The sequence below is a fragment of the Primulina tabacum genome, chromosome 4 (genome assembly GCF_025594145.1).
Source record: "Primulina tabacum isolate GXHZ01 chromosome 4, ASM2559414v2, whole genome shotgun sequence".
Classification (NCBI taxonomy): domain Eukaryota; kingdom Viridiplantae; phylum Streptophyta; class Magnoliopsida; order Lamiales; family Gesneriaceae; genus Primulina; species Primulina tabacum.
Genome location: NC_134553.1, coordinates 8,689,971 through 8,705,323, shown reverse-complemented (window position 1 = coordinate 8,705,323; position 15,353 = coordinate 8,689,971). Strand labels below are relative to the sequence as shown.

General features: G+C 32.4%; 1 protein-coding gene across 1 annotated transcript; it reads left to right on the top strand.

Annotated features, from left to right (window-relative positions):
• Positions 1-5,966: 5,966 nt before the first annotated feature.
• On the top strand, positions 5,967-9,496 carry LOC142543005 (putative xyloglucan glycosyltransferase 5). Its single transcript, XM_075649961.1, has 6 exons — positions 5,967-6,269; positions 6,623-7,358; positions 7,564-7,872; positions 7,949-8,239; positions 8,357-8,470; positions 8,556-9,496. The coding sequence occupies exons 2-6, from the start codon at positions 6,636-6,638 to the stop codon at positions 9,192-9,194; spliced, it is 2,076 nt and encodes a 691-aa protein (XP_075506076.1). The 5' UTR covers positions 5,967-6,269; positions 6,623-6,635; the 3' UTR covers positions 9,195-9,496.
• Positions 9,497-15,353: the final 5,857 nt, after the last annotated feature.

Genomic DNA, 15,353 nt, shown 5'->3' with positions numbered 1-15,353 from the left:
AGCCTGTGATACTATAAGAAGATAAATGTTGCATGTGTTACTCAAATTAAAAAAGGATACATTAAAAGCGACATAACTAAACATATTCTCCCTAAGTTTAGAATAAGGATATTGATATTCGTCACATTCAGTCAAGTGAAATCTCATCAAATCTCTTCACAAATACACTTCCTACGATAATATTTAGAAAGCATATATATAATATTGGGATTCACAATCTACGAAATTTGTGAAGAATCATTCGTGTTAACATGAAGGGGAGTTTACGTGACTGCAATCTTTTTCTCTTACTATAATTTTTATCCCAATGGGTTTTTCCTAGTAAGATTTTTAACGAGACAATATGAAAATACGTAATAAAGACAATCATTGTGTCATGATCATCATCACAAAGGGGAGTGTTGAAAATAAGAGATTGAGTGTAGAAAATAAGAGTTGTAAATATTGAAAATTAATGTGTGACGATGTATGTAATGATGTATTTATTTTTTGGATTTTTTCCAAAGAAATTCTATAAATAAGTCTCTCATTTTGTGAAGAAAAACACAATTGAATAGAGAAAATTTTATAAAAGTGTGTACTTTAATTTATTTTGTGAGTTTGAGATTTTTACTTTTTACCGTAAATTTTTATTTTTAACATAAGTATATTAGTTCTTTTTTTAAAACTTAGAAAAAAAAAATCTGAGAATGTTGTAAATGACGACTAGACATTTCGTGTTCACAAAAATTTTTATGAGAGTGTCTCATCAATCTATTTTGTGAGACATGTCACATGCTCGACCTGATTTATGGAGAAATGTTAATTTTTATATCAAAGTATTATGCTTCACTCCGATTATGAATAGGGTCGACTTGTCTCGCGGATATAGATCCGTAAAATTATCTAATATGAGATCTACTTGTTGATATTTTGTCTACTATGTGTTGGAAAGTAATATAAAAGGACTTGATTCTTTTGTTTTAAATATTAAAAAAATTTACAAGATTTTTCTATTAAAAAAACAAGTTTTCTATGTGTAAATAAATAATAGTATATATTATTTGTTGTATATATGATCTACACACAAAAATTGTGCCTATCAATTAGGCATATACCTTACTACTAGTTGGGAAGATGTTTGTACCTGTGGCACCTGTCGGTGAACCGTTTTTGTTTTATTCTTTCCAGCTCTCTCGTTTTATTTTTTATTCCACTTCTTTGTTAATACATGAATCCTCAAAATAATTCGGGATGAGTATATGGATACTAACTTCATTCCTAAACTTGTTCCGAAAATAATATTGTTATTATTAATATTAATACTATAATAATATTATTATTTTTTGAAAATATTAATAAAAATATTTAAATAATATTGATATTAATATTAATATTATCATTAATAATAATAAGTTCGAGATTCTCTTCGCCCCATTAATATTTTTGAAACGATGATGAGAATTTGATCTCCGCTGGTTCAAGTTCGAATTTGAGGATTTGTCGAACGCAAAAAAGCTAGGGCGGGAATAGAATTCGAGGATGGAGATGATGATGATACATCTGCCCCGCCTCGTTGCTATTCCTACTCATTAGATTTTGTTTGTTAATTCAGCTAAAATAGGTCTATACCTTATTTTAACACAAAAATTTTATAAGATCCGTCTCACATGTCAACACAAAAATTTTATGAAATCGTCTTACATGTCAATTTTATGAGGCAGATCTCTTATCCGAATTGACTCATGAAAAGTATTATTTTTCATTTCAAATACAAATATGATCAATTCGTTTCACAGATTATCTCACATGAGACCTACTCTATTAGAATTTTAAATTTTAATTTCATTATATTGACCAAAAAAATTTAGGCCTCTCAAATTCTATAATCCAGCCATCATACTTAGAGATGCAAATGAACTAAACTGTTTGCGAGTTATTCGAAACTCGGCTCGATAAAAAGCTAGTTTGAGTTCATTTTTTAATCATATCTAGCCAAGCTCAAGCTCGATTTTGAGCTCAAAAATTTAATTTCGCAAAAATGTTCGATAATAAGCTCGCGAGCTCGAGCTCGGCTTATTTAAGTGGCTCGTAAGTTCGAGCTTGACTCGTTTAAGTGGCTCGTAAGCTCGAACTTGGCTCATTTGTTGAGTTAACAAATATAAATATTAATACTAATGTCAATTAGAGGAATTGAACACAAAACATAATTGAAAAAAGACGAATTTACACCACATAGTTACTATTATATTTTTTGTTATCTTAATTGCATATCATTACACTAAAATGTTCTTTAAAACATATTAAATTAACAGAAATACACCGACTTATTCTTTTTTCCCAAAAAAATTTGCATCACCAAGTCATATACACGTTGAGTAACTTTACAAATTATTATCCTAAAATATTATATTAAATTGAATATAATGAATTTATATTGATTAAAAAATAAAATTTATTTGAAACAACGAATGGAATATTAAAGAATGAAGTTATTGCAATGTTATTTATATTGTGATATCAATGTATGACGAATTTTTGTTATTTGGATGCTAGATGTATTATTTTGGGATATTCAATAATATAATGAATTTATGTTTTTTTTAGTTGTTATTTTTGTCATTTTAGTTATTTATGAATGAATTTATATTTTTATATCTGATTTAAAATTAGTTCAAAGACAAATTTAATTATTAACAAGCTCGCTCGAATCAAGCTCAAACTCGAGCTCAATTCTATGCTTTACAAGCTCGAAAACGAGCTGAGCTCAAGCCAAGCTTGTTAAACATGATAAACAGGCTATTAATAAATCAAGTTCGACCCCGACTTGAATAATAAGAAAAAAAGCCCGAGAAATAATAGAAAGAGAGAAAAAATAATAAGAAAAAAAGAAAGAGAGAAAGAAATAATAGAATATTTTAAACCGACACTTTTCGTTATTTAATACAAATGTAGAACCAATCTACCAAACATAATTCCTTCACTAGACTTGATGATATTCTCTTTATCTAATTAATTAATTAACTAAATAACTAATAATTAGCCGTTTGTCTTATCATTTGATCCTCCACTAATACGTCAAAATCTGTTAGGCTGCCTTAATTAACTTAGTTCACATGGTAATTAGAAAAATTATTATTTTTTATGGTAAAAATATTATTTTTATGGTAAAATGGATAGGGTTTATCCGTCTCACAAATAAAATATGTAAAAACTGTCTCACAAAAGACTTATAATATTATATATAAATTCTGATGACGATGGTGGATAATTTATTTTAAAAATTATACATATAATTTCCCAGAAACCAAATTAAAATAATTTGCAATAAGATGTATATATGATTTTCATACTCAACCCCGGAATAAATGTGCATACGTGGGCCGTGAAAGGAACAAGTTGGACAGTTGGCCACTTTGATGCCATTTATTATTAATTAAAAAATATTTTTTATATTAAAAGTTAATCTGCAGGAGGATTCTTTTTAAAATAAAAAAAATTCATGTGATAATATCATATATCAATTTTATGAGATATATTTTTAACCCGATTTGATTCGTGAAAAATATAAATTTTTATGTTGAAAATATTATTTAACTCTGAAAATTATTTCTCATAAAAATAGATTCGTGACATCATCTCGTAATAAACTTAGTTTTTAAAATTATGAATATATATAACTGAATATTATGAGCTAAATGTTGGGGGTCAAAATAAAAGTAATAATTGCTTAATAATTAGAAGATGGGTGGTTGCTGTCTTAAATGCGGACTTTAGTATTATTAAATTGTTGGCGTTTAATTATGGACAGTTGCATTCATCAGCAAACATATTTTTATTTGTAAAAATTTGTATCTATCGAGTCGTATTTTATGAGACAGATCTCTTATTTGTGTCATCCATGAAAAAGTATTACTTTTCATGCTAAGAGAATTATTTTTTATTATGAATATCGGTAGGATTGACCTGTGTCACGGATAAAAATTCATGATACCATCTCACAAAATATCTACTCATTTTTGTTTTTATTAAGCCAACATTGTTTCAACAATTCAATTCTAATACTTTTTAGTGTGGTTGTTAATTCACAAACAGAAAACCGCGATTTTAATCTTATATATTTGTCTATTTTATTTTAGTTTCTTATCTTATAAAATTTCAATCTTAATCAAATTTAGTCGATTTTTTTTCAATTTCAGTCTTTTTTATGAGACGCTGATATAGTGACAAATGACAATGATACGTTAGACATGTTGATGTACTTAGTGTTGCATCAGCACTGATGAAAAAAGACTTAAATTGTCAAAAAATTAAAAATATTTCACTAAGGCTAATATTTGACAATATAGATAACTAAAATCACAAATATACAACTATATAAGATCAAATTAGTAACTTTTCCATATAATATAATATCCATGCTTATAATTATATCTTAGATAAATTTATTATTTTAATATATATAATGTATCATGTCATAAAAAATGTTATTGTAAATATTTCGTTAATAAACATTCTTTAGATTAATTTGTTTGACTTATAATATTTGTTGGCCTATTTTTTGCTTTTTTATTATATTATTATAAATATAAATAATAGCCAAGAGTATAATTCAGACAGGTGTTATCAGCAAAAGCCCTGTCCTTGAATAATGTGAAATCAACAACATTTCACTAATCTAACGTACACAAATTTATTTATGGGAGACGATATCACACTTTAATTTCATGAGAAAAATATTCTATTTGAATCACTAATGAAAAAATATTACGTTTAAATCGAAACATTATTTTGATGAGATTTATGCTAAGAAGTCGAAAATAAAATAAATAAATCCTCCCATTTAAACACAAACCAACAAAAATTAACAAGTTTTCAAAGGAAAATATATAAGCTTGGTGCTACCCCATAAGAGCCCAGGTCATGGATGACCCAGAAAACTAAATGGATAGTCCAAAATCAGAGTCAATATGCAAACTACTTTTTTCAGCAGCCGGGCATGGGGATGCCTGAGATATTTTCTCCCCGGGCAATCAGGAGCCCGAGCTCTCGTGCAAGCTCCCGAGATTTTTTACCCGAGCTATCTCGAGAAGCGCACCACACTCGAATGTATCGGTATGAGCTACCTTATACTTGACAATCATTTCTGTCAGAACGTCATGAGTTTGGCGTGTCAGAGAAGTCATCAGAAGTAGAGTATGGACAGCCGCCTTATCATACTTAGCAGGTGGGCACTGAAAATAAGGTAATTATGAGATTTCCTCTTATAAATAGCAGGTACACTTCTCATTTACAGATTCTGGAATTTTGAACTCTCAAGCACTCACGTATATCACCACATATACAATCATTTTACTCCTCTTCACATGCTGACTTAAGCAACGGAGTGGTTACGCCAGACACTCCTCCGACGCCCATTCACGAGTTCATCTTATTGTCTGCAGGTCATAGTTGATGCCATATTACAGAAGAATAACTTCATGACAAGTTGTATTTCCCTGCTCACTTTACTAAAAACAATACTTATATCATAATCCGGTAGATTGTTTCGACTTTGCTGATTTACTCGGATTACATCAAAGCTATTGACTTTGCCAGAAATATATATATCCGTAAAGTTAGATAAATATCATATTTCCATTGTAAATAAATCACTCGTTTTTTGAGTTCAATGAAGAGTTTTTTGTTACAATTGAGTTTTGAAGCCGAGAACTCTTCTCGAATTTAATTAATTAGCAAGTTACGAATTATTTGATTGCTAACAGATATGTAGTACACTGTAACATGAACTTAGACAATTCTAAAAAGTTAAAGCATTGCATTGTTTTACTTCTAGACTAGATGCTGTTTGATCGCTCATTTCTATTTAATTCAAGGCTATTGCGTCATTAAAGATAAATAAATCTGTAAACTAACCAAAAAAAGATTAAATTAAAGGGCGAGGAATCAATTGGCTGAGGTGATCGACTTTAATGGTTACTGTAAGCATGTCATTTTGAGCAAGGGATCTGCGCTATATTACAGTGTCATACTTTCACCTTATCCACTTGCGATACAATTTTAACTGTGTGAATCGTGTTGTTCATTCGAGTTAGCATGCCCGAGATTTTCACCTTTCTATGTTTGTGATTCTTTGCATTTGCCATTTCAAGAAATCGAGTTCTTATGCTTCTTGGGATCCTCTTCTTTGTATTCACTCGAAAAATTATAAAGGCGAGATTTTGAGGTTCATGTTTACAAGGTGGTAAAATTTAGGGATTTGCAGAGTAAATGGAATCCATTTTTTAAAGGTATTAGTTCTCTTGTAGATGCTATATACCTTTCTCTAAAATGGTGCTTTGTTTTGTGTAATGTTGTGTGCAAAGAATATTTGACAATATTTTTAAACTATTTTTTGTTTTGACTTTTCGTTTTTTTAACTTTGCTATACGTTGTTTCTGAAGACAGAAGTAGCTATTTATTAATGAAAGTTTTTATATCATTTTGGCTATTTTCTCATAGTTGGTGGTGTCAATTTTACTTTGTTCTTTTGTATATTCTTGAGATGTAAAGATTTGATGCATTTTGTCTCTTAAACTTGTATCTGAATTTTGGGTCGTTCTCTATTCTCCTTGCTGGGTGAAATTTTGCCACCATTCTGCAGAGGAAACAAGAAAATGGCTCCCAGAATGAATCTTTTCTATTGGTGGACTAACGATACAGCTCAAGGAACTCCAGTGATAGTGAAAATGGAAAATCCTAATTTCTCCATTCTTGAAATCGATGGCCCTGATGCTGCATTCAAGCCAGTGGACAAGAGCCGGCTTAAAAATTCCAAGCAAGTGAAATGGGTTTTGCTTCTTAAGGCAAATCGAGCTGTCGGCTGTGTGGCTTGGCTTGGAGCCATATTATGGGGTCTTCTTGGAGTTATCAAGAAGAGGTTGATCTTTAGGCAAGGAGTGGCTTTTGCTAGCGAGAAACTAGGCAACGGTAAATTGATGTTGAAAGTTATAAAGTCCTTTTTAATGATTTTATTGGGAATTCTTGGTTTTGAGGTGGTAGCTTATTTCAAAGGGTGGCGTTATTTTGAGAATCCAAATCTTCACATTCCGCACACTTATGATATCCAAGGCCTGTTCCAACTGTTTTATGCGGCTTGGTTGGAGTTTCGAGCTCAATATATTGCTCCATTTGTGCTTTCTTTAACGACCTTTTGTATCGTTCTGTTCTTAATCCAATCGTTGGATCGGTTAATTCTGTTTTTGGGATTCTTATATATCAAGTTGAAGAAGATTGAACCTACAATAAATGGTGATCCTTTTGAATATAAAGATCTTGAAGGAGAAGCTCAGAATTACCCCATGGTTCTGGTTCAAATTCCTATGTGTAACGAGCTGGAGGTATGATATAGTTTCCTCCAATATTTCTTCTATTTGTCGCTAAGTGTTTGATTTGTTGTTGTTATTAGATCATTAACCGTAGCTCAGTGAGACAATGTAAGAATACATAAGCTTGGTCTAATGGGATAAGTGGAAAGAAAGTGTCATTCAAAGATTTGGAATCTTTCGTGTAAATGAAATTTCTAAATATGCATTATTCGTACAGGTGTATGAGCTTTCTATATCAGCAGTCTGTCAACTAGATTGGCCGAGAGAACGTCTGCTAATTCAAATTCTTGACGATTCTGATGATGAAAATATTCAGTTGTTGATTCAATCGGAGGTCTCTAAATGGAGCCAAAAGGGTACTAACATAATCTATCATCATCGTCTGATTAGGACTGGTTATAAAGCTGGGAATCTTAAATCAGCCATGAGCTGTGACTATGTGAAGGATTACGAATTCGTTGCTATATTCGATGCAGATTTTCAACCAACCCCTGATTTTCTCGAGCAGACAGTTCCACATTTTAAGGTTTTTACTTTAATTTTTTTCATTCCTGAATCGCTGTCAACTTTCGAATTTAACAAAACAAGTTCTTTTGTTGTAGGATAATCCTGAATTGGGATTAGTTCAGGCGAGATGGACATTTGTCAACAAGGATGAGAACTTGTTGACCCGCCTCCAGAACATAAATCTGTGTTATCATTTTGAGGTAGAACAGCAGGTTAATGGGGTGTTCTTGAATTTCTTTGGTTTCAATGGGACTGCCGGTGTTTGGAGGATCAAAGCATTGGAAGATTCTGGCGGTTGGCTTGAACGGACGACTGTAGAAGATATGGACATTGCTGTACGTGCCCATCTCAATGGTTGGAAGTTCATATATCTCAATGATGTTAAGGTGCAAAAAAAATCAGTCATTTCAGTTTGTTTTTCAGCCAGCATGCCGTTCCTACTTTTTGATGATGCTTGAATATTATGACTAATGCAATTGTATTCTACGTGCATATAAACTTAGGTTCTATGTGAAGTTCCTGAGTCGTTTGAAGCTTACAGGAAGCAACAACATCGATGGCATTCTGGTCCTATGCAGCTGTTCCGGTTGTGCCTTCCCGCTGTCCTGAAATCAAAGGTGCGTTTAATATTAGTTTTAAAAGTCTGATAGTTTTCAGATGAAAGCCTCACTAATGATCCACGGATGCTGATTTTTTCTGCAGATATCAATATGGAAGAAAGTGAACTTGATATTTTTCTTCTTCTTACTTCGAAAACTCATCCTTCCCTTCTACTCGTTCACATTATTCTGCATAGTTCTTCCATTGACCATGTTCATTCCCGAAGCTGAGCTACCTACGTGGGTCATTTGCTTCGTTCCTATCCTAATGACGTTCCTTAACATACTCCCCTCACCAAAATCCATCCCTTTCATTGCCCCCTATCTCCTATTTGAAAACACAATGTCAGTTACTAAATTCAATGCCATGTTATCTGGACTCTTTCAATTAGGCAGCTCTTACGAGTGGATTGTCACCAAAAAGGCCGGAAGGCCTTCAGAATCCGACTTGTTAGCTGCTGCTGATAAGGATATGAAATCACTTATCCAACCACAGATCAATAGGGGAGCTTTGGAAAATGGTCTTTCTGATCTCACCCTATTGAAGGAACAAACAGTGAACAAACCGGTCAAGAAAACTAACAAGATTTATCGAAAAGAGCTAGCTCTTGCTTTTCTTCTGCTAACTGCTTCAATCAGAAGCCTTTTGTCTGCTCATGGACTTCATTTTTACTTTCTACTGTTTCAAGGTGTCACGTTTCTACTTGTTGGTCTTGATTTGATTGGAGAACAGGTCAGTTGATAAAGAACTCATGATGAAAGGCCAAATGAAGACAAGACAACCTATGTCACTTTGATGCCTTCACCAGCTCATTTTCAGGGTAATTTTCTTAAAGTGTGAATATCATTCATCAAGATTCCCACCAAATAAAGTTTTGTTCCGTCCTGTTGATCACCTTATACTGTCGTTTTCTTCTTTCGACAATTTTTCAGTTTAGACAGGATAACGGTAACAATTTACATGTAATTTCATTATGTATAGGTTGGAAGATCAATTCTTCTGTTGTGGTTGATCTCATATATTTGTGTGTATTATGTTTGGTTATTGCCTCCAGAAGTGCAGTGGTTATTCTTTATTATGTAATTTCATTGTGCATCAATAAATACATTTTTTGCTTTCCATTTTACATCTTCAGTTCTTGTCGTTCACTTTTCCGTTAACTTGATGAACTGTGTTTACTATGACATCAACTCCACTCACTAGTCTGTCACATCAACTCCACAAGAAATTATAGGCTGATACTTGAATTTGAATGTATTCCTACGCTAGTATATTTTGGTCTAGCTATGGTAATATTTTAGGATTGGATTCTAAAAACATAAAAGAAGGGAGAACTTAGAAGGATGTCGCTGAAAATTACTGCCGCCGATGTCGCTTATGCTGTATCACAGCTCAGATGGAAGGTGCATATATTGCATAGGCTAAGGATACGTTAGGGAACATATATATTTAAGGTATTTCGGTACCGGTTCACACCTAAATATTGAAATTTTGATGACTCCAATCCATATATAGATATTCGAAGTTTACGGACTAAGCATTCATCGTGTAGGCGGGCGGACATTTCTGCAATCTGAAGATGAAACTCGAAAACAAAAGTGAATGATAGAATGCGAGGATTGCAAGGAATAGTGAAAGCAAGAATGTAAAAAGTTTCAAATACAATAGTAAAAGTTTATATGTACAGCCAAACTATGACATACATAGTCTCATGTGTCAGTAGGCATGTGGTCATTTTCAAAAATTTCAACAAAAGTAAAATAAATTCGAAAAGATTAAGAGTTTAAAGTGAACAAAAATGACCCAAAGACTGCCCTGATTGGTTAATAAAAGTGAGTCGGAAATTGAACTTAGTACGCTATGCGATAAGAGTACTGAATGAAGGTCTACCGGAATTCAACAGGAGACTCATTTCAGTAATCTCATTGTATATCAGTAACCTCTTGATTCCCCCAAAATCACGCACATCTAGAATTTAATTATGAAAAATTAATTAATCCTAATTATTTCAAAAGTAGGAAAACCCATCCTCCGCCTCCGGTGGTCGTTTGTAAAAATATCAGCATCATGTTGTTCGATGGATATATAATCCAATATGATATATTTATATATGCTTTGTTCTGGATGTAACACCGGATTTTATATAATCGCAATTGCATTGGTGTTGTCGCAGAAAATAGAGATTCAGAAGCATGTATTCCATGATCACATAGTTGTTGCTGAATCCACAACAGCTTCTAGCGGACAAATATTCGCCTTCGGCGGTTGATGCAGCAATAGAAGTCACTACTTACTGAACAATGATATGAGTCGATCACCTAGAAATTGATATGAACCACTACTTCTTTTCATGTCCTGTTTACATCCTATATAGTTAGCATATGAGTATCCAAATTAAATGATGAATCTTTGGGATACCATATGGAAACGTTACGAGTTACCTTCAAATATTTCAGTATTTTCTTTACAGTAAGAAAATGAGATTGCTTAGGAATATATTGGAATCGAACACAAATGCTAACAACAAACATAATATCTGGTATTCTAGCAGTTAGGTATAATAAATAGCCAATTAGGCCTCAATACTGAGTTACCACTACCAAGATTCACATTTCATCTTTGTCAGGTTTGGTTATTGAGCTCATTGGAGTGGATGTGAGGAACAGTTTTCCATCCTGAACTTTTCAGTAACTCCTTCGTGTTTTATTTAACTTTGATGAAAATGCCAGATTCCATTTTCTTGACTTGCAAACCCAGAAAGAATATTAATTCTCTCATCATACTCATTTCAAATTTATCTTGCATTAACTTGGCAAATTCTCGTGCAACTTTGGGTTATTAGATCTGAAAATGATATTATCTAGATAAATTTTTACAAATAAGATATTATCATTTTTAATAAATCTAAACATAGTTTTGTCTACTGATCCAATGTTGAAAGCAATGTTAAGTAGGGATTGAGACATAGTATCATGTCATGCGCTTGTAGGGGTGGGCGTTTATTTTCGAGTATCGGGTACCCGATCCGATCGGTTAAAACCCGATCGGGTCGGGTATTTTTTTAAAAATCGGTTCTTCAGGTACCCGATACCCGAAAATAATTTTCGGGTTCAGATTCGGGTATTTCACCGATACCTGATCGGATATCGGGTACCCGAAATTTTTTTTAAAAAAATATGAGGCTTATATGTCTATTCATTTAAAAAATACATATATTTTTTTGTAGCTAGTCGTAACCCGATATAATGACAAATGATTAATCATAAAATGATATAATGATATTTTGTGAAATATGAAAAATACATGTTTTTTTTAAATTTTACTAGCCATAACTCATGATGACGTGATTTTTTGTTAAATGTGAAAAATATATAATTTTTTCAAAAAAAATAAAAAAAAATATTTCGGGTACCCGACATGATCGGGTTGGTGTCGGTTAGTAAAATTTACTACCCGATTTGTCGGGTACCCGAAATTTCGGATACCCAAACCCGAAAACCCGACCCGCGTCCACCCCTATGCGCTTGTCGCCAGTTTTAATCCATAAAGAGCTTTGTGTAGTTTGTATATGTGATTCGGTAGTGTATGATCAATGAATCCTGGAGGTTGTTCAATATACACTTCCTCTTACAGTAGTCCATTTAAAATCGGTCTCTTCATATCCAATTGATATACCCTAAAATTCTTATAAGCAGAAAAAGTAAGAAATATTCGGATAGATTCTAATCGGGCTACCGGTGCAAAATTTTCGTCAAAATATATTCTTTCTTATTATACAAAACCATGTGTTACAAATCTTGCTTTAATTCTGATTACTATTTCCTCATTTAATTTATTTTTAAATACTCATGGTGTACCGATAACAATTTGATGATGAGATATAAGAACTAAATACCAAACATTATTCCTCTTAAATTGATTAAATTCATCTGGCATGACCTCTATACAAGTAGAATCAATAAGAGCTTCATTTATTTTCTTAGGTTCTAAATAAGAGATGAAAGCGGCATACATATATTCACGAATCATTTGCTCCCTAGTTCTGAAAGGTGCTGAGGGATTACCGTTTACAAATGGGGGAGAGTGAGTTTTGCTCCATCAGTAATTTGGTCCTGATAAAATATTAGTTGGATCAGGATTACTTGTTATCTAAGTTACTTCAGCATCATCTTGAATAGGTTGATTAGTAGTCTCTTGATTATGTTTTCTATCAGTCTCTGCTACCGACTCTCTCCCAGGAACAATGGGTTCAAGGGTCTGATTTGATCTCTTGAGAGCATAATCTCACTGTCTTCTTCCAACTGAACATTTTCTATTTTAATACTCAATCATTCATGTTAGATTGTTTAGAGTCATTATAGGACTCATCAAATAGCACATGTACCGACTCTTCAACATTTAAAGTTCTATTATTAAAAAGTCGGAATGTTTTGATTACTGATGAGTACCCAATAAATATAACAACATCTGAATTCTTATCAAAGGCACCTAGATGATTCTTACTACTGTTTTGAATAAAACATTTGCATCCAAAAATATTTAGATAACATAAATTCGGCTTACTCTCATTCCAGATTTCATATGTTGTCTTTTCACCTTTCTTGTTGATCATGATCCAATTCCGAGTGTGGCAGGCATTATTGATTCACTATGCCCAATTTTTTTTAGATTTTCCTGAATCATCAAGCATCGTATGTGTTGCTTCTTACAGTGTTATATTCATTCGTTTAGCTACTCCATTTTGTTGAGGTGTTTGAGCTACTGAATATTTTGGTTGTATCCCTTGTTCTTTCTAGTTGTCTCCAAATGTAATTTTTGTTCCATTACAACTGATAACTTCTGAAAGTATATTAACTTGACCAGTCATATGTCTTGAGCAACTACTGTCTAAGCACCACGCTGAGCTTCTAATGTCAGGTAGAGCTTTTCTTTCTCTCATCAGCAGTTTGGGTCAGTATCGGCCATGAGACACTGAAATTCTTTAGAATCACTATCACTAAATTAACTCTCCAAGTCAGAAGACTCAGAACTTAAATTTGTCTATTGACTTTTTATTCCTTAGCAACCATCGTCTTGTGATCTTTTCAGGACTTCTTTAACCCTTGCTCTTTTGTTCTTTCTTATTGTAATCATCTGTATAGGGCTTAAGACAATCAACAATGAAGTGATCGGTCTTCCCACAATTGATACATGCCATGTCGAGGGATGGTGACTCCTTGAAGTTCTTGTTGGGATTCTTATATGCTTTATAACTTTTCTTCATGAATCTTGAGAATTTCTTGAATAAAAGAGACGTAAAATTGTTGCTGATATGCTCAGCAGTATTCTCCGGTACTGGGTTAGCAATGGTCATGGCACAAACCTTGGTCGGATGGCTTGATGTGATTTCTTCTCCACTTCTGATTTCCTACTCGAACTCGTAAGTCTTTAGATTAGCAAACGATTCATGCAATTCCAAATTGTTCAAATCCTGTAATTCTCTCATTGCAATTGGTTTTACGTGTCATTTCCTTAGGAGAGATCTCATCAACTTGAGTGATAATTCTAGATTGGTGTACTCCAAGGGCAGCTAGTTCAATGATAATGCTACTGAATCTCTCATCAAAGTCATTTAGAGATTCTCCTGGTTTCATTTTGATATTTTCGAACTTTTGCATGGCTACTGTGAATTGGTTTTCTTTTGTCTTACTATTTTTCTCACAGAGCTGAATCATCTTTTCCCATATTTTATTTGCAATGTTGCACATCTTGATTTTACTAAAAATATTTTTATCAAGTAATGTACAATATATATTTTTCCATGCTATTCAGAATTGTTTTTTTCTTGTCATCAGTATTCCACTCTGATCTATGCCTCTTAATCATCTAAGGTTCTCTATCTAACACAACAAACAGTGTTGACTTTCATTATTTTGATTGTTCTCTCAGTGATGACATAACACTTATCATCATCTTGAGAATCCAGTTGAGCTTTCATTCAGATCTTCCAATCGTCAAACTTTTCTTTTGAGAACATGAGAATTTTGCTGAAGGATGCCATTGATGTGTACCGGTTCAGAGGTTGAGCAAATAATGTCTCAAATACCACTTATTAAGATATGTAGAGGTTATTTAGCTAGAGATGATGAATAAACACCTCCTCAAATTCTTTAGGTTTGTCCTCAAATACTTTTACTGGAATTAGCAGCGGAAGTCTGATTCTCGACTTAGCGTACTGGACATTTTTCTGAATGTTTCGTCTGCTTAGTAAATGTTTTCTCATATGACCATTTAAATGATCAGTAATCTTATACAAAAATCGATGTTTCGAAATATTTGATAGTCCTTATGATCGATTCTGACTAGAGTACTGAATTTATTTGCTTCTGATTTATGCTAATGTTGCTGAATTTTGATGCTTTTGAATTTTTATGATATCAATGTTTATCACCAAAATTTCAATATTCCCACATTAATAATAATTTTTAAAATTATTCAAAACAATCCACCATTAATAATTATATTTTATTTCTTTATAATAATTTTAGTTTATACTATAAAAAAATTAAAAATTAAAAATTTATTTTATATGTTTCATACACACAACTGTGAGCAAAAAATACAATTAATAGAACTATGAGTTTTTATATCCTTTACAAATCACATCAAGTCCATTTATATAATCTATATTTTATCCGGAAATCTCAATTATCTTCCCCGTCAAGTTATCTTATTAATAATTGTTAATTATTTGTCCTTAATGCAATCAGCAATTGATAACACGTTTGATTATTATTCCAAACCCCATCAATAATATTCAGGGAACCATAATTAATTACGCAAGTGCTTTGAGTCTTTGGATTGAAAAAATCTTCGGATCGGAGATCTTTTATTCTTATTATAAGATCGTAGTTAGATCCA